Source organism: Rhinopithecus roxellana, chromosome 6 (genome assembly GCF_007565055.1).
Source record: "Rhinopithecus roxellana isolate Shanxi Qingling chromosome 6, ASM756505v1, whole genome shotgun sequence".
NCBI classification, from domain to species: domain Eukaryota; kingdom Metazoa; phylum Chordata; class Mammalia; order Primates; family Cercopithecidae; genus Rhinopithecus; species Rhinopithecus roxellana.
In genome coordinates, this window is record NC_044554.1 from 98701801 (window position 1) to 98719467 (window position 17667).

Here is a 17667-nt window from a genome sequence, read left to right on the forward strand (position 1 = left end):
TGATACTGCCTCCTTTTTCTCACACTTGGAATGAGCTCCTTATGTCTCGGATCTAATCCCCGTGACCCTTCAATCAAGGGCTTTATCCTGTGTCACATACAGACCTGGGACAGCTCCCTTGTCGGACTGTGAGCTTATTAAGGGCAGGGCCAGCAGGGGATTGGAGGGAAGCTGTGATACATTGTGGTGCACCAGGCAGCCAGCACACTCTTTGCAAACTTTAACATGAATACACGTGAGGATTTCCAAGCTAAAAACTTTCCAGTGGGCCAGGCAGGCCCGGTGGCTCACACCTGTCATCCTAGCACTTTGGGAGGCCGAGGCAGGAGCATCACCTGAGATCAGGACTTCGAGACCACTCTGCCCAACATAGTGAAACCCTGTCTCTACCAAAAATACAAAAATTAGCCGGGCGTGGTGCATGCCTGCCTGTAATCCCAGCTATTCGGGAGGCTGAAGCAGGAGAATCACTTGAAGCTGGCTGGGAGGTGGAGGATGTGGTGAAACGAGATCGCACCACTGCACACTAGCCTGGGCAACAGAGCGAGACTCTGCCTCAAAACAAAACACAACACAATAAAAACAAAAAAACACACGCGCACACACACACACACAAACAGCTAAAAAAAACTTTGACGTGAATACACATGGGGGATTTCCAAGCTAAAAGCCAAATTCTACTGTGGTCAGGCTGGGGTGAGGGCTGAGGGTTTGCAGTTCTAACAAGCTCCCAGGTGTTACTGATGCTGCTGGATGGGAACCGCTTTATGCAACAAGGGCCCAGCTGGCTAGGGAAGGGAGGCAGCTGAGAGCCCAGGTGGCAGCAGCCAGCATCCCACGGGTATAAGACGGCCAGTGGCGACTGCCCGCTGCTCTGCAGGCGCCATGGAGCTGAGCTATAGGCTCTTCATCTGCCTCCTGCTCTGGGATAGCACCGAGCTGTGCTACCCCCAACCCCTCTGGCTCTTGCAGGGTGGAGCCAGCCGTGCTGAGATGTCCGTACAGCCCATACTGGTGGAGTGTCGGGAGGCCACCCTGATGGTCATGGTCAGCAAAGACCTTTTTGGCACCGGGAAGCTCATCAGGGCTGCTGACCTCACCTTGGGTCCGGAGGCCTGTGAGCCTCTGGTCTCCATGGACACCGAGGATGTGGTCAGGTTTGAGGTTGGACTCCACGAGTGTGGCAGCAGCATGCAGGTAGAGGCTGGCGGCCCCGGCTTTGGTGGGAGGATGTTCGAGGCAGCCAGGGATGGGGAGTGTGGCCACAGGCGGTGAGAGGTGGGGTTGGGTGGATCCCTCTCATTTGTAGGTGGGGAGATGACCCAGTTGAGGCCTGAAGCTGGGCGCTGAGGGCACCGGGCCTAGGACAGCTCCTGCCTCTGATTGCTGACACTGGGTAGGTGGGGTGGAGCCAGAGGTGGCAGGGCACTTCAGGCTGGCCCAAGCCACACCACTCTGACTCAGGTGGGTTTGTGACACTCACAGGCATGCGTGATAGGGCAGCCCTGTGAGTAGCCTAAGGGGCTGTTTCTAACGCTTGGAGCATTAGAAACTCATTCTGAAGAGACCCAAAGTATTATCTTAAAAGCAACAAGTGGGCCAGGTGCAGTGGCTTATGCCTGTAATCCCAGCACTATGGGAGGCCAAGGCTGGCGGATCACTTGAGGCAGGAGTTTGAGGCCAGCCTGGGCAACATAGTGTAGACCCCTCTTATAAAGCTTTCAAAGAAACTAACTGGGGCCTGGTATGGTGGCTCACACCTGTAATCCCAGCACTTTGGGAGGCTGAGGAGTTTGAGACCAGCCTGGCCAACATGGTGAAACCCTGTCTCTACTAATAATACAAAAATTAGCCAGGCACGGTAGTGTGTGCCTGTAATCCCAGCTACTCGGAAGGCTGAGGCAAGAGAATCACTCAAACCCAGGAGGCAGAGGTTGTAGTGAGCTGAGATTGTGCCACTGCACTCCAGGCTGGGCAATAGAGCGAGACTCTGGCTCAAAAAATAAATAAAATCCCACGTAGGTAAGTGGTATGGGGGTGGGGGCATCATAACCTTGGTGTTGAAGACCTTATAAAGCTCCAGTGGGTTCCTGGGGGCAGCTCCAAGCGGGGAGGGCTTAACCTGAGGTACAGGCAGGAAAAGACCAAGAAATTCAGGCCAGACCTCCCTTCCCCTGGCCGGTGGGGAAAGAGGCTGCAAGGAGAGGCCTTACGGCAGGGCAGGGCTGGACACACAGCTCCCCAGCTGAACCCTGATCTCCTGGACCAAGTTCCTGTTGCCCCATGGAGGGCTTGTCTTCTCCCGACTCAGGGGAACCTGGCTCCTCCTTGCCAATAGTTTGCCCGGGGTGGGGGCAAGTCCAGCCCCTGGAGCCCTCCGGCCAGAGCTCTGGTCTTAAGTGTGGTCTCCTGGGCTCTCTTTGAGGACTCAGGGCCCTTGTTTTCCTGGGGAGGGAGGCCAGAGAGAGCTCAGGAGTTGAGGAATTATTCTAGTTTAGAGGCTCACAAACATGTCTTAGATTTACTTGGGGAGCCCGGCACCTGGCTCCCCTACCTTCTGTGAAATGGGCTTGAATAGGTTAGAAGCTGATAAGTGGTATTTTTTTGTTTTGTGTTGTTTTAAGACGGAGTCTCTCTCTGTCGCCCAGGCTGGAGTGCAGTGGCGCAATCTCGGCTCACTGCAAGCTCCACCTCCCAGGTTCACGCCATTCTCCTGCCTCAGCCTCCCGAGTAGCTGGGACTACAGGCGCCCACCACCACGCCCGGCTAATTTTTTGTATTTTTAGTAGAGATGGAGTTTCACCATCTTAGCCAGGTTGGTCTCGAACTCCTGACCTCGTGATCCTCCCACCTCAGCTTCCCAAAGTGCTGGGATTACAGACATGAGCCACTGTGCCTGGCTGTTTTTGTTTTTTTGAGACAGTTTTGCTCTTATTGCCCAGGCTGGGGTGCATTGGTGCCTATAATCCCAGCACCTCGGGAGACTGAGATGGGAGGATCACTTGAGCCCAGGGGTTTAAGGCCACTCTGGGCAACATAATGAGACCCACTTCTCTACCAAAAAAAAAAAAAAAAACCACACACACAAAACCTAAATTAACAGGGTGTGGTGGTGCCTGTCTGTAGTCTCAGCTACTTGGGCGGCTGAAGTGGGAGGATTGCTTAAGCCCATGATTTGGAGGTTGCAGTGAGCTACGATTGTGCCACTGCATCCCAGCCTGGGAGGCAGGGCAAGACCCTCTTTTATTTAAAAACAAACAAACAAACAAAACCCACCTGTGGAGGTTTCTAAAAACCCTGATGTCCAGGCTGCTAAAATAGAAAGGGTGTGGGACCAGCTGTGGGTATTAAGGATCTCAAGTGACTGCAATGAGGAGCAAAGCCTGCAAACTCCTGCCTCTGGTGTGTTCCCCAGTTCTGCCTGGTAAGAATCACCTGCGGCTGACGCTTGTAATCCCAGCACTTGGGAGGCCAAGGTGGGCGGATCATGAGGTCAGGAGTTCAAGACCAGCCTGGCCAAGATGGTGACACCCCCCCCCCCATCTCTACTAAAAATACTAAAAAGTTAGGGGCGGGCACCTGTAATCCCAGCTACTCAGGAGGCTGAGGCAGACAATTGCTTGAACCCGGGAGGTGGAGGTTACAGTGAGCTAAGATTGTGCCACTGCACTCCAGCCTGGGCAACAGAGCGAGACTCCATCTCAAAAAAAAATTACAGCCAAGACCAGCTTCCCAGGTATACAGCCTGTGCAGTTCTGTGGGGCCCAGTGCTTAATTGAATGCCCTCCTGCCCTGAAATGGTAATAACTTGTGAATAAGGGGCTCCATGAACTATGCTGATTCTGTCTGTGCTGGGGCATTTGCTAATAAGGTCTAGGACTTCCCTGAAGATCGAGTTAGTTGGGTCAGGGCCAGGCAGCCGCCTGGGCTCTTGGGCAACCTTGACCTCCTAGGCTCAAGCCATCCTCCCGCCTCAGCCTCCTGAATAGCTGGGACTGACTACAGGCATATGCCACTGTGCCCAGCCAAGTTATCTTTTTGTAGAGATGGGGTCTAGCTCTATTGCCTAGGCTGGTCTTGACTTCCTGGCCTCAAGCAATCCTCATCCCTCCCAAAGTGCTGGGATTACAGACATGAGCCATTGCACCCAGCCCTCAAGTAGTTTTTAAACAAGCTCCCTGAGATGAGAGGTGGGGATAGTGAGCTTAGAATAGGTGGCTAGGGGTTGGTCACAGTGTCTCACACCTGTAATCCCAGCACTTTGGGAGGCTGAGGCGGGTAGATCACCTGAGACCAGGAGTTCGAGACCAGCCTGGTTAACATGGTGAAACCCTGTATCTTCTTTGTTTTAAACTGGGCATGGTGGCACATGCCTGTAATTCCAGCTACTCGGAGGTTGAAGCAGGAGAATTGCTTGAACCTGGGAGGCGGAGGTTGCAGTGAGCTGGGTTCATGCCACTGCACTCTAGCCTGGCTGACAGAGCAAGATTCCATCTCAAAAAAAAAAGGTGGTTAGGAAGTAACTAAAAGAGGGGTTTCCAATGCTGGCTCTATGCTAATCACCTGGAAAGGTTGTAAAAATACTGATTCTCGAAGAGCATCTCGTACCTTCATTCTACTGGGATAGGGCCTGGTGTCACATTTTTCTAATATTCTAGCAACATCTTCAAACATAGGTGTTTGCTGTAAAACTATCTCCCAGGCAGGCCCTGTCTTCTGCAGCCCTATTGGACGATGCAAATTTTCCCAGTAGCACTCACCTGTGCTCTTCCTGCCTCGGGCAACCTCTGAACCAGTCTCCCCCACCTTATGTGAAATGGGCTTGAATAGGTTAGAAGCTGATGTTTGTTTTTGTTTTGAGACAATTTTGCTCTTGTTGCCCAGGCTGGAGTGCAGTGGCACAATCTCAGCTCACTGCAACCTCTGCCTCCCGGGTTCAAGCGATTCTTCTGTCTCAGCCTCCCGAGTAGCTTGGATCACAGGCATGTGCCACCATGCCCAGTTAATTTTGTATTTTTAGTAGAGATGGGGTTTCACCATGTTGGTCAGGCCGGTCTTAAACTCCTGACTTCAGGTGATCTTCCCGCCTCAGCCTCCCAAAGTGCTGGGATTACAGGTGTGAGCCACACAGCACCCAGCCAGAAGCTGGTAAGTGTTAACAGCTGGGTACTTCCTGGCTCCTTCCTGGGGGCTATCTTAGCCCTGGGCCTCTCCTGAAAGAGGAAACTATGTATTGGAGGGTGTGGAGGGGGAGTGTCAGAAGGGAAACATGTATCCTGATGCCTCTATTGCTTGGGTGCTGCATGGTATCTGCCATGTGGTTGATCCAGGCTGCCTGAGGTGGTGTCAACTGTGTCAAGTAGATTCTGAGGTACAAAGACAGTACCTGTCCTGCCTCTTTACTAACCAGTGGCAGAGCCTGTGTTCTTTTTTGGAGATGGGGGTCTTGCTATGTTGCCCAGGCCAGTTTCGAACTCCTGGCCTCAAGCAATCCTTGGCCTCCCAAAGTGCTGGGGTTACAGGTGTGAGTCACCACACCTGGCCTTGACCCTGTGGTCTCTCTGTCCCCCTGTGGGCTGCCCTCCCTGCATACTCATGTATGACTTGGTTACACCCAGGCAGGTGATGCCGGTAGCATTAACCTCTCACCTTTCCTCCAGGTGACTGACGATGCCCTGGTGTACAGCACCTTCCTGCTCCACAACCCCCGCCCTGTGGGAAACCTGTCCATCGTGAGGACTAACCGCGCAGAGATTCCCATCGAGTGCCACTACCCCAGGTCAGTGTGGGACTGACTCATGGCTCCTAGTGCAAAAGCACCTTGGGTGTGGCTGCAGGCAAGTGGGCTGGCTATTGGTGGCAGCTTGCAGCATGGCTATTAGAATTATCTATGGAAGCATTTGCAGCTGTGGTTACTACCCTGGGCGGGATTGGGGGTCTTGCTGAGTCTAGTTTGAGTCCAGAAGAGCATCAGGAGCCTGACTGCAGCTTAGCGGAAGCTGCAGAGCTGCCCAGCCCTGGGGGTGGTACTATGCCAGCCTGTGCCCTCCTTAGGGTTCAGAAATGGCCTTCCAATAGTGCTAGGCTGGGGCCAGGTGCAGTGGCTCACGCCTGTAATCCCAGCACTTTGGGAGGCTGACACAGGTGGATCACTTGAGGTCAGGAGTTCAAGACCAATCTGGCCAACATGGTGAAACCCCATCTCTACTAAAAACACAGAAATTAGCCGGGTGCCTGTAATCCCAGCTACTCTGGAGGCTGAGGCAGGAGAATTGCTTGACCCCAGGAGGCAGAGGCTGCAGTGAGCCGAGATTGCACCACTGTGCTCCATCCTGGACAACAAAGCGATATTCCATCTCAAATAATAGTGCTAGGCTGGGTTCTAGAATCTGACCTGGGCAGTGGTGGCCTACTCTTCTGTGGTCCTCGGGGCCCTGGCATCAAGCATGTGCTTGTGAACTCAGGCTCTGAAGTGGGAAGAGAAACTGTGGCTCCCAGGGACAACGCTGGGTCCTGTGCTGGCCTCAGCATGGGGTGCAGGGTACTTTGTCCCTGCCTTTGAACCAGTCTGGGAGTGGGTATAAGATGATGCCGCTGGGTGTGGTGGCTCAGGCCTGTAATACCAGCCCTTTGGGAGGCCAAGGTGAGCAGTTCATGAGGTCGGGAGTTCGAGACCAGCCTGGCCAACATGGTGAAACCCATCTCTACTAAAAATACAAAAAAATTGGCTGAGTGTGGTAGTGCATGCCTGTAATCCCAGCTACTCAGGAGGCTAAGGCAGGAGAATCATTTGAACCCAGGAGGCGGAGGTTGCAGTGAGCTGAGATGGCACCATTGTACTCCAGCCTGGGCAACAGAGCAAGACTCCATCTCAAAAAGAAAAGGCTAGTGTGAAGTGGGTAGGGAGCTGATGTCAGTCAGGACATGAGGGATGAGCCATGCCCCTGGGAGGGGTCATGGTAGGGGTTATCCTAGAACAGGATCTTGGAGTGGGACCTTGAGGCTGAGATAGCCTGGACAGAGCCATGTGGCCACATACCCCACGGGAGGGCAGTGTGCCCTTAGTAGGTGACATGCAGCCTAGGGGCTGGAGCCCAGGGACTAGGGAAATGAGGGAGCCAGATAGATGGGCTCACTAGCCTCCACGCAGGTGCCTCTCCTGGAATGGGTGAGGACTGAATCTCCACCCGGGTCACCTGGTGGCTGGTGCAGAAGACAAGTGGGAACCAGTGAGAACCAGCTGGGAGGGTGGAAAACCGAATTCGATGAGGCCTGACCCATGGTTGCAGGGGCTGTAGAGGCTGACTCAGAGGAGCTAAGAGCAACTGGAGGAGCTTGGTGTCTATGTGGGTAGTGGAGATGGAAGAATCAAGGGCAGGCTGCCCAGCCTGCGGGAGGGACTGAAGCCCTCCTGTGGCAATGGAAGTCTCTGACTTCAGAATAGCTTTGGGCCTGGCCTCTGAGGATGGCGGCTCACCTGATCCATTGGCTGCAGGCAGTACTACAGAGGCTAGTTGTTAGGCTGGGATGCTTTAACCTGGCTCCAGATACCTGAGTCTGGTTATCAATAGATGCATCCATCGCTTGGAATAGCTGCTTCCAGCAGATCCTGTGGGGTCAGCAGGGTGGGTATCTGCAGATACCCAGACCTGCTTCCATGGACTTCCTAGTCACTGGTGTGGGTTCAGGCTCTCAGTAGCATCTCAAGACCCTAAGGGCCTATCTTTGATCTCTAAAGGATGACCTTAACTGATTCCCCTCTCAAGCATCCTGTGGAGTACTGTGTAGGGCCTGCTATCAGACCGCAAACCTGAACCTCTAGGGCTAAAGTATGTGTGGTGGCTTTTTGGGTTTTTTTTTAAAAAAAAGTCTTAATCTGCCACCCAGGCTGGAGTGTAGTGGGTGCCATCATAGTTCACCACAGCCTTGACCTCCTGGGCTCATGCAATCCTCCCATCTCAGCCTCTGGAGTAGCTGGGACTACAGGTAAATACTATGCCCAGCTATCTTTTCTTTTTTTATAGAGATAGTCTCGCTATATTGTCCAGGCTGTTCTCAAACTCCTAGCCTCAAGCAATCCTCCTGTCTCCATCTCCCAGAGTACTGGGATTGCAGGCACGAGCTACTGCACTCAGATCCAGGGCTCAAGGAGGAGCAGATCTCAGTCTAGAAACCAAACTCCTAGGTTCAGCTGTATCTGTCTTCAGCAGCCCACATAGCATCATAGCATCAGTTAGGATGGCTGGGCCACTCACAGGTGCAGAAGTTCAGGAGGGTCCGGGGGCAGCCTCGGGCTCAAGGTGTCTATTTAGCCATCTTGCGCCAGCTACCTGGCTGGGCCATAGCTGATAATCCTGTAGTGGGGTAGCAGGTAGTGGGGTAGCAGTGAGATATTCCCCATCAGTGGGGGCCCAGGTGAGTGTGACCTGAGGCAGGTGTGCACAGCTGCTGTTCTTCTCTCAGGCAGGGCAATGTGAGCAGCCAGGCCATCCTGCCCACCTGGTTGCCCTTCAGGACCACGGTATTCTCGGAGGAAAAGCTGACTTTCTCTCTGCGTCTGATGGAGGGTAAGAGAAGGCTGGGTGGGACAGCTGTGGAAAGCCCTGGGCCATCTCAAACCCCTGCCCTTTTCTGTGTCTTTTTGTTTGTTGTTTTTGAGATGGAGTCTTGCTCTGACCTCCAGGCTAGAGTGCAATGGTGCTATCTTAGCTCACTGCAGTCTCTACTTCCTGGGGTTCAAAGATTCTCCTGCCTCAGCCTCCTGAGTAGCTGGGATTACAAGCTTGTGATGCCACACCCAGCTAACTTTCGTATTTTTAGTAGAGATGGGGTTTTGCCACTTTGGCCAGGATGGTCTGGAACTCCTGACCTCAAGTGATTCACCTCCCTCGGTGCTGGGATTACAGGCATGAGCCAACCATGCCCAGCTGGCTGTGTCTTTCAGAGAACTGGAACGCTGAGAAGAGGTCCCCCACCTTCCACCTGGGAGATGCAGCCCACCTCCAGGCAGAAATCCACACTGGCAGCCACGTGCCACTGCGGTTGTTTGTGGACCACTGCGTGGCCACACCAACACCAGACCAGAATGCCTCCCCTTATCATACCATCGTGGACTTCCATGGGTGAGCACGGGACTCCCTGCCTAGAGAACCTTCCTAGCAAGATGACCCTAGAGCCACCTGTTTCTTTTTGAGACAATCTCACTCTGTAGCCCAGGCTGGAATACAGAGGCTTGATCTCTGTCCACTGCAACCTCTGCCTCCTGGGTTTAAGTGATTCTCCTGTCTCAGCCTCCCCAGTAGCTGGGAATTACAGGTGCCCATCACCACACCCGGCTAATCTTGGTATTTTTAGTAGAGACAGGGTTTCACCATGTTGGCCAGGCTGGTCTTGAACTCCTGACCTCAAGTGAACTGCCCACCTTGGCCTCCCAAAGTGCTGGGATTATGGGCAAGAGCCACCGTGCCTGGCCCACCTGTCTGGCTTTAACACCATTCTGTTCTCTTCCAAGCTGTCTTGTCGACGGTCTCACTGATGCCTCTTCTGCATTCAAAGTTCCTCGACCCGGGTCAGATACACTCCAGTTCACAGTGGATGTCTTCCACTTTGCTAATGACTCCAGAAACATGGTAAGAGGTTTAACAGCCTGGAAGAAGGCTGGACTTGCAACCTTCATATCCTACTTGAGTGGGGTTGCTCACCAGCTCTACCCTTAAGCAAATGACTTAGAGTTCTGTCCAGTAACTCAAACTTACAAGTAAAGCCATGAGCTTTAGTGAGGCCTTCGAGCATAAGAGTGAACAATATGAAGCCTTAAGAGGTAGAGGCCAGGCATGGTGGCTCATGCCTGTAATCCCAATACTTTAGGAGGCCGAGAGGGGGCGGATCACTTGAGATCAGGAGTTCAAGACCAGCCTGGCCAACACAGTGAAACCCCGACTCTACTGAAAATACAAAAAAATTAGCTGAGCATGGTGGTGGGTACCTGTAATCCTAGCTACCTGGGAGGCTGAGGCAGGAGAATAGCTTGAACCTGGGAGGCAGAGGTTGCAGTGACCAGAGATCGTGCCACTGAACCTCCAGCCTGAGTAACAGTGAGACTCTGTCCCCACCCCCCCACTCCCCCCGCAAAAAAAAGCAGGTGTTAACCTTCCTGGAGGCTTTCCCCAGATTCAAAGGTCAGTGTGAACTTACTAGGCAGGGTGGCCTCTTGAATTTGATCTAGTCTAGGCTGATTCTGAAGGTATCATCCTCACCTGGAGAGCTTGTTGAAACTGAGACTGGGCCCCCCAACCCAGGGTTTGTTTCAGGTGGTTGAGTGAGGCCTAGAATCTGCATTCTTGGCCAGGCACGGTTGTTCACGCCTGTAATCCCAGTACTTTTGGAGGCTGAGACAGGCAGATCACGAGGTCAGGAGATCGAGACCATCCTGGCTAACACGGTGAAACCCCGTCTCTGCTAAAAATACAAAAAATTAGCTGGGCATGGTGGTGGGTCCCTGTAGTCCCAGCTACTCGGGAGGCTGAGGCAGGAGAATGGTGTGAACCTGGGAGGCGGAGCTTGCAGTGAGCTGAGATTGTGCCACTGCACACCAGCCTGGGCGACAGAGCGAGACTCCATCTCTAAATACATAAATAGAATCTGCATTCTTAAGTGTTGGTTCTGCCGGTCTGGGGCCTCTCCTTGAGAACCTAAACTAGAAAGTTCAATTGACACTAAGAGGGAAGGAGAAGGAAGGAATAAAGATGGGAACTGCCTCTGATGGCTGAGGCGGGGAGGGATGCGGTACGAAGTACAGGTTCAAGGACCGACATCTAGCCAGGAAGTACTGGTAGGTGGTTAGAAGTAAAAATCAAATCATGGGTCTTTTGCCCTCTGGAGAAAGAGGCTTCCTATGCCTAGTCTGCAGTGCAGGGCAACCTCGACCTCCTGGGCTCAAGCCATCCTCCCACCTTAGCCTCCTGAGTAGCTAGGACAAGCTACAGCCACATGCTACCGTGTCCAACTAAGTTATCTTGTGGAGATGGGGTCTAGCTCTATTGACAAGGCTGGTCTTGAGTTCCTGGCCTCAAACAGTCCTCCTGCCTCACCTTCCCAAAGTGCTGGGATTACAGGCATAAGCCACTGTACCCAGTCCTCAGGTAGCTTTTATTTATTTTTTTGAGATGGAGTCTTGTTCTGTCATGCCCAGGCTTGAGTATAGTGATGCCATCTCAGCTCACTGCCTCCTGGGTTCAAGTGATTCTCCTGCCTCAGTTTCCCAAGTAGCTGGGAGTACAGGTACCCACCACCGTGCCCAGCTAATATTTTTGTATTTTTAATAGAGACAAGATTTCACCATGTTGTCCAGGCTGGTCCCAAACTCCCGAACTCAGGTGATTCGCCTGTCTCGGTCTCCCAAAGTGCTGGAATTATAGGCGTGAGCCACCGTGCCCAGCTTCAGGTAGCTTTTATTTTTTAGTTGGAGTCTCGCTCTACAGTCCAGGCTGGAATGCAATGGCACGGTCTCAGCTCACTGCAACCTCCGCCTCCTAGGTTCAAGCAATTCTCCTGCCTCAGCCTCACAAGTAGCTGGGAACTACAGGTGCCCACCATCACGCCCAGCTAATTTTTGTGTTTTTAATAAGGACGGGGTTTCACCACGTTGGCCAGGCTGGTCTTGAACTCCTGACCTTGAACTCCTGACCGCCTTGGCCTACCCAAAGTGCTGAGATTACAGGTATGAATCACCATGCCCAGCCTCAAGTAGCTTTTAAACAAGCTCACTGAGATGAGAGGCAGGGCCGTGAGCTTAGAATAGGTGATTAGGAAGTGATTAAAGTAGGGGTTTCCAATGCTGGCTCTATACTAATCTGGAGAGGTTGTAAAAATACTGATTGTAGAGAGTCTCATACCTTCACTCTATCGGGGTAGGGTCTGGTGTCACATTTTTGTAACATTCTATTACCAACATCTTCGTGGGTGTTTGCTGTAAAACTCGACCAACTTCAATGTGTACACCATCTAGGTTCTACCACTAGCTTTTTTTTTTTTTTTTTTGGAGACGGTCTCTGTCGCCCAAGCTGGAATGCAGTGTTATGGTCTTGGCTCACTGTGACCTCTGCCTCCAGGTGCAAACAATTCTCCTGCCTCAGCCTCTCAAGTAGCTGGGATTATAGGTGCCAGCCACCATGTGCGGCTAATCCTTGTATTTTTTAGTAGAGATGGGGTTTCACTATCTTGGCCAGGCTGGTCTCAAACTCCTGACCTCACTATCCACCCGCCTCAGCCTCCTGAAGTGCTGGGATTACAGGCGTGAGCCACTGCGCCCAGCTTTTTTTTTTTTTTTTTTTTTTTTTTTTTGGAGGGTCTCACTATGTCACCCAGGCTGGAGTGCAGTGGCACAATCTTGGCTCACCGCAACCTCCGCCTCCCAGGCTCAAGCGATTCTCCTGCCTTAGCCTCCCAAGTAGCTGAGATTATAGGCTCAGCCTCCCTAGTAGTTGGAATTACAGGCGCCTACCACCACGTCCGACTAATTTTTGTAGAGATGGGGTTTCGCCATGTTGGTCAGGCTGGTCTTAAACTCCTGACCTCAGGTGACCCACCTGCCTCAGCTGTCCCAAGTGCTGGGATTACAGGCATGAGCCACCACACCCAACTTTTTTTTTTTTTTGAGGTAGAATTTCACTCTTGCTGCCCAGGCTAGAGTGCAATGGCGCGATTTCAGCTCACTGCAACTTCCCATCTCCCGTGTTCAAGCAATTCTCCTGCCCCAGCCTCCCAAGTAGCTGGAACTATAGGTACCCGCCACCATGCCTGGCTAATTTTTGTATTTTTTTTTTTTTTTTTTTTTTTAGTAGAGATAGGGTTTCACCATGTTGGCCAGGCTGGTCTCAAACTCCTGACCTCAGGTGATCCACCCACCTCGGCCTCCCAAAGTGCTGGGATTATAGGTGTGAGCCACCATGCCCAGCCTAGACCCTGCTTCTAAAAGGCCGCTATAGGGGTACTACCCTGGGATCTTAGGCTCCAGTTAGCTTCTTCCTAGTATGTTTTTCTGGTGCTAAGGATGAAAGTACATTTCCTTTCTGGAATAGACTACAGGGCCTTCAAAGCTTCTTACTTGCGGGGCAGGTGGCTAAGATGGGCAGCCGGAGAACTGCTAAACTGGCTTGTTTCTAAAAGTCTGAATTTACATGGTTTCAAGTTTCCCTGCTGGTACGCTTGGCCACTAGGTGGTGACTGAGGCTTGTGGCTCTGGGACTTCTGCTAGAAGGTGGCAGAATTGCCATGCTCTACCTGAGGTTGAGCGAGGAGGAATTTCAGCCCTGCCTGGAATATGAAGGGAAACTGACCTGGGGACGGGCCAAGGCTAGACTGAGTCCTGTCTCTGTCAAAATGGCCCCTAGCCCCAGTGGCAGGATGGAATGTCCGCTGAAGATGAGAAGGCTTGGCCGAGTACGGTGGCTCATGCCTCTAATCCCAGTACTTTGTGAGGCCGGGGCAGGTGGATCACTTGAGGCCAGGAGTTCAAGACCAGCCTGTCTAATATGGTGAAACCCCATCTCTTCTGCAAATACAAAAACTAGCCTGGCCTGGTGGTGGGTGCCTGTAATCCCATCTACTTGGGAGGCTGAGGCAAGAGAATCGCTTGAACCCAGGCAGTAGAGGCTGCAGTGAGCTGAGATTGCACCACTGTACTCTAGCCTGGGCTAGATGGAGTGAGACTCCATCTCAGAAAAAAAAAAAAAAAGGGGGGGGTGGCTTACAGGCACTTGACTATTCCCTGGGTAGGGGGTCGTTCAGCTCCCAGCAGGAGCTCAGATTGGGTTCATTCCCTGGTACTTGTCTAAAAATGTGGGTAAACATTTCCCAGAGGCTAGGACTGTCAGGGTGTCAGCCTGGTGAGTCTTCTGGTCATCATATCCCTTACAGGTGAAAGGAGGCTGACCTAGGCTTGACTAATAGCAGAGGCGTATGCGAGGAAGAAAAGCCTGGGGAAGCTTGCCCAAGGAGTGAGCCATCAAACTTTTTTTTTTTTTTTTTTGAGACGGAGTCTTGCTCTGTTGCCCAGGCTGGAGTGCAGTAGCCGGATCTTGGCTCACTGCAAGCTCCACCTCCCGGGTTTACGCCGTTCTCCTGCCTCAGCCTCCCTAGTAGCTGGGACTACAGGCGCCGCCACCTCACCCGGCTAGTTTTTTTTGTATTTTTAGTAGAGACTGTGTTTCACCAGGTTAGCCAGGATGGTCTCGATCTCCTGACCTCGTGATCTGCCTGTCTCGGCCTCCCGAAGTGCTGGGATTACAGGCTTGAGCCACCGCGCCCGGCCTCCATCAAACTCTTAAGTCTGGCCAGGTGCAGTGGCTCACGCCTGTAATCCCAGCACTTTCGGATGCTGAGGGGAGTGGACCATGAAGTCAGGAGTTCAAGAAAATGCAAAAAAAAAAAAAAAAAAAAAAGCCAGGCATGGTGGTGTGTACAGTCTCAGCTACCCAGGAGGCTGAGGCAGGAGGATCCCTTGAACCTGGGAGGTAGAGGTTGCAGTGAGCTGAGATTGTACCATTGTACTCCAGCCTGGGTGACAGAGTGAGACTCTGTCTCAAAACCTGTTAGGTCTGAAATGGAAACTCATAGGAGCAGGTCTGAAAGGCTTCTGTGTGCCCAAGGACCTCGGGTCACAAACAACTTGGCCTTGCCGTAGCTGGCAATACAGTGACTACATCCCTGAAGAAAAGTAGCTTGTCAACTAGTCAAGTGGCAGGTGGCAGTGTCGGGAGCCCAGCTAAGCTGTTTGCTAGTAAGGTGTCCACCACCCACCTCAGTCACCTGGGGGTGGGTGCAGGGGTTTAGCAATGCTGAGTTAAGCTAAGGATTGGCCAGGCACTAGTAGCTCATACCTGTAATCCCAGTACTTTGGGAGGCTGAGGCGGGCAGATCACTTGAGCCCAGGAGTTTGAGGCCATCTTGGGCAACATGGCAAAACCTCATCTCTGCAAAAAATCCAAAATTAGCCAGGTGTGGTGGCATGTCCTCATAATTCCAACTGCTCATGAGGCTGAGGTGGGAGGATCCTTGAGCCCAGGAGGTCAAGGCTATAGTGAGTCATGATCATGCTACTGTACTCCTGCCTGGGTAACAGACCCTGTCTCACAAGCCCAGGGTCAAGCATGCTCAATGATTAAGTTTGGAAAAGATTCGGGGAATGATAAATGGTGGATTTCAGTCTAAAATTAGTTGCTACTTGCTCTAACATTGGGTAAGTGAACCTTTAGACCATCTTAGAGATGAAGCTCTTCCTTCCCCCTTTTTATTTTATGAGACAGAGTCTCACTGTCAGCCAGGCTGGAGTGCAGTGGCACGATCTCAGCTCACTGCAACTTCTGCCTCCCAGGTTCCAGAGATTCTCCTGCCTCAGCCTCCCAAGTAGCTGGGACTACAGGTACCCACCACCACGCCCGGCTAACTTTGTATTTTTAGTAGAGATGGAGTTTCACCATGTTGGCCAGGTTGGTCTCGAACTCCTGACCTCAGGTGATCTACCCACCTCGGCCTCCCAAAGTGCTGGGATTATAGGTATGTGCCATTGTGCCCAGCCCCTTCTCCCTCTTTCAAGGATTAAGGGTTATATGATAACTGGCATGTTAAACTCCCAGGCACAGCTTGGAACTCAGCCTGGAAATAGCTGTTATTCCTTTTGCAGATATACATCACCTGCCACCTGAAGACCATCCCAGCTGAGCAGGAACCAGATGAACTCAACAAAGCCTGTTCCTTCAGCAAGTCTTCCAACAGGTGAGGAGATCAGGTGCTCCATGACTGGGGTAGAAACTGAATCAGCGACGCCTTGTCTGTTTCTCCCAATGTATTAGCAAACTGCTTCCTGCAGGCAACAAAAATCTAAGCTGCTTGTCTTTCATCTCAGCTGGTTCCCAGTGGAAGGCCCAGCTGACATCTGTCAATGCTGTAGCAAGGGTGACTGTGGCACTCCAAGCCATTCCAGGAGGCAGCCCCATGTCGTGAGCCAGTGGTCCAGGTCTGCTTCTCGTAACCGCAGGCATGGTATGTCACAGGACAGCCAAGAGGCTGTTCATCGTCCCCTACTCAGTTGAGGGTATCTGCTGTCATTTCAGGGTGATGGTCTTTTCCCTTGTCCTCCATTAAAGCTGTTTGCTCCTAGGCCTGCAGCTACCTTTCCCTAACACAAATCCTGGGGCTAAGCAGGAAGGACTCTCAGCCCTCCACCTCTGGCAGCCAGGGTAGCTCTGCTGTCATCCTCGGCTTCTACTGAGACATCATTAGGCATGTAGGGGAAATATAGCAGCTGTTAAGATAATCTGGCTGGGCACAGTGGTTCACACCTGTAATTCCAGCACTTTGAGGGGCCAAAGCGGACAGGTCACCTGAGGTCAGGAGTTCGAGACCAGCCTGACTAACATGGAAAAAATCCCATCTCTACTAAAAATACAAAATTAGCCGAGCGTGGTGGTACATGCCTGTAATCCCAGCTACTTGGGAGGTTGAAGCAGGAGAATTGCTTGAACCCGGGAGGCGGAGGTTGCGGTGAGCCGAGATTGTGCCATTGCACTCCAGCCTGGGCAACAAGAACAAAACTGTCTCAAAAAATAATCTGGCCGGAATGCTGGGTCATGCTTATAATCCCAGCACTTGGGGAGGCTGAGGCCAGGGAAATCACTTGAGCCCAGGAGTTCTCAACCAGCCTGGGCAACATAGCAAGACCCTGTCTCTACTAAAAAGACCCGATATACTAGGGAAATCCCTCTTGGGTGACCTACTTTCTCTGTATGAGAAAACTTTCCTTCCTCCTGCCCTGCCCCTCACGATGGAGTCTCGCTCTATTGCCCAGGCTGGAGTACTGTGGCATGATCTCCGCTCACTAAAACCTCTGCCTCCCAGGTTCAAGCTAGTCTGCCTCAGCCTCCCAAGTAGCTGAGACTACAGGCATGTGTCACCATGCCCAGCTAACTTTATTTTTAGTAGAGATGGGGGTCTTGCCATGTTGGCCAGGCTGGTCTCAAACACCTGACCTCAGGTGATCTGCCTGCCTCAGCCTCCCAAAGTGCTGGGATTACAGGCATGAGCCATCACACCTAGCCGAGAAAGCTGTCTTTTTTTTGTCTATAAACTTTGTTAACCCACACAAAAAAGACAACATATTAGTTCAGCCCACTGAGGCAGAATAAACCTCCAACCTGATTCCTGGTTAGGGACTAAGATGACCTCCGGGTGTTTGTTTTCCTTCTACAGTGACAGAAGAAGCAGATATCACCGTGGGGCCACTGATCTTCCTGGACAGGAGTGCTGACTATGAAGTAGAGCAGTGGGCCTTGCCGGCTGACACCTCTGTGCTGCTGCTGGGCATAGGCCTGGCCGTGGTGGCATCTCTGACTCTGACCGCTGTTATCCTGGTTCTCACCAGGAGGTGTCGCACTGCCTCCCAACCTGTGTCTGTTTCCCAATAAAGCAATATCTGGTTGTGTGATAGAAGATCAGAATTAGTACTGACTGTGTCGGGTGGGAAAGACTGTATACCACCAGCCCCGTGCACTCACATAGCACAGTCCAGCAAGCACTACTGTGCCGCTAGTGTAAACAGGGCAGGGTTCATATCCTTGGGGACAACTATGATCTATCACCTCTGTGGGAACCAATATGGAAACTTAGATG

The 17667-nt window shown here is 52.2% G+C and overlaps 1 protein-coding gene across 1 annotated transcript; it reads left to right on the forward strand.

Moving 5' to 3' along the window:
- The first annotated feature begins 715 nt into the window (after nucleotides 1-715).
- Nucleotides 716-17463, forward strand: ZP3 (zona pellucida glycoprotein 3). The gene is made up of 8 exons (XM_030933338.1): nucleotides 716-1197; nucleotides 5661-5779; nucleotides 8464-8567; nucleotides 8945-9122; nucleotides 9512-9629; nucleotides 15683-15774; nucleotides 15905-16041; nucleotides 17248-17463. Exons 1-8 carry the CDS (start codon nucleotides 886-888, stop codon nucleotides 17460-17462), a joined length of 1275 nt encoding a protein of 424 aa, XP_030789198.1. The 5' UTR covers nucleotides 716-885; the 3' UTR covers nucleotide 17463.
- The last annotated feature ends 204 nt before the right edge of the window (nucleotides 17464-17667 follow it).

Bases quoted from the DNA above. Each gene is read 5' to 3' on its own strand.
- ZP3 (XM_030933338.1), top strand. From the start codon at position 886: ATGGAGCTGAGCTATAGGCTCTTCATCTGCCTCCTGCTCTGGGATAGC. The intron at 9,123-9,511 runs GTGAGCACGGGA...TTCTCTTCCAAG, and splicing joins ACCATCGTGGACTTCCATGG to CTGTCTTGTCGACGGTCTCA. The intron at 9,630-15,682 runs GTAAGAGGTTTA...TTCCTTTTGCAG, and splicing joins CTAATGACTCCAGAAACATG to ATATACATCACCTGCCACCT.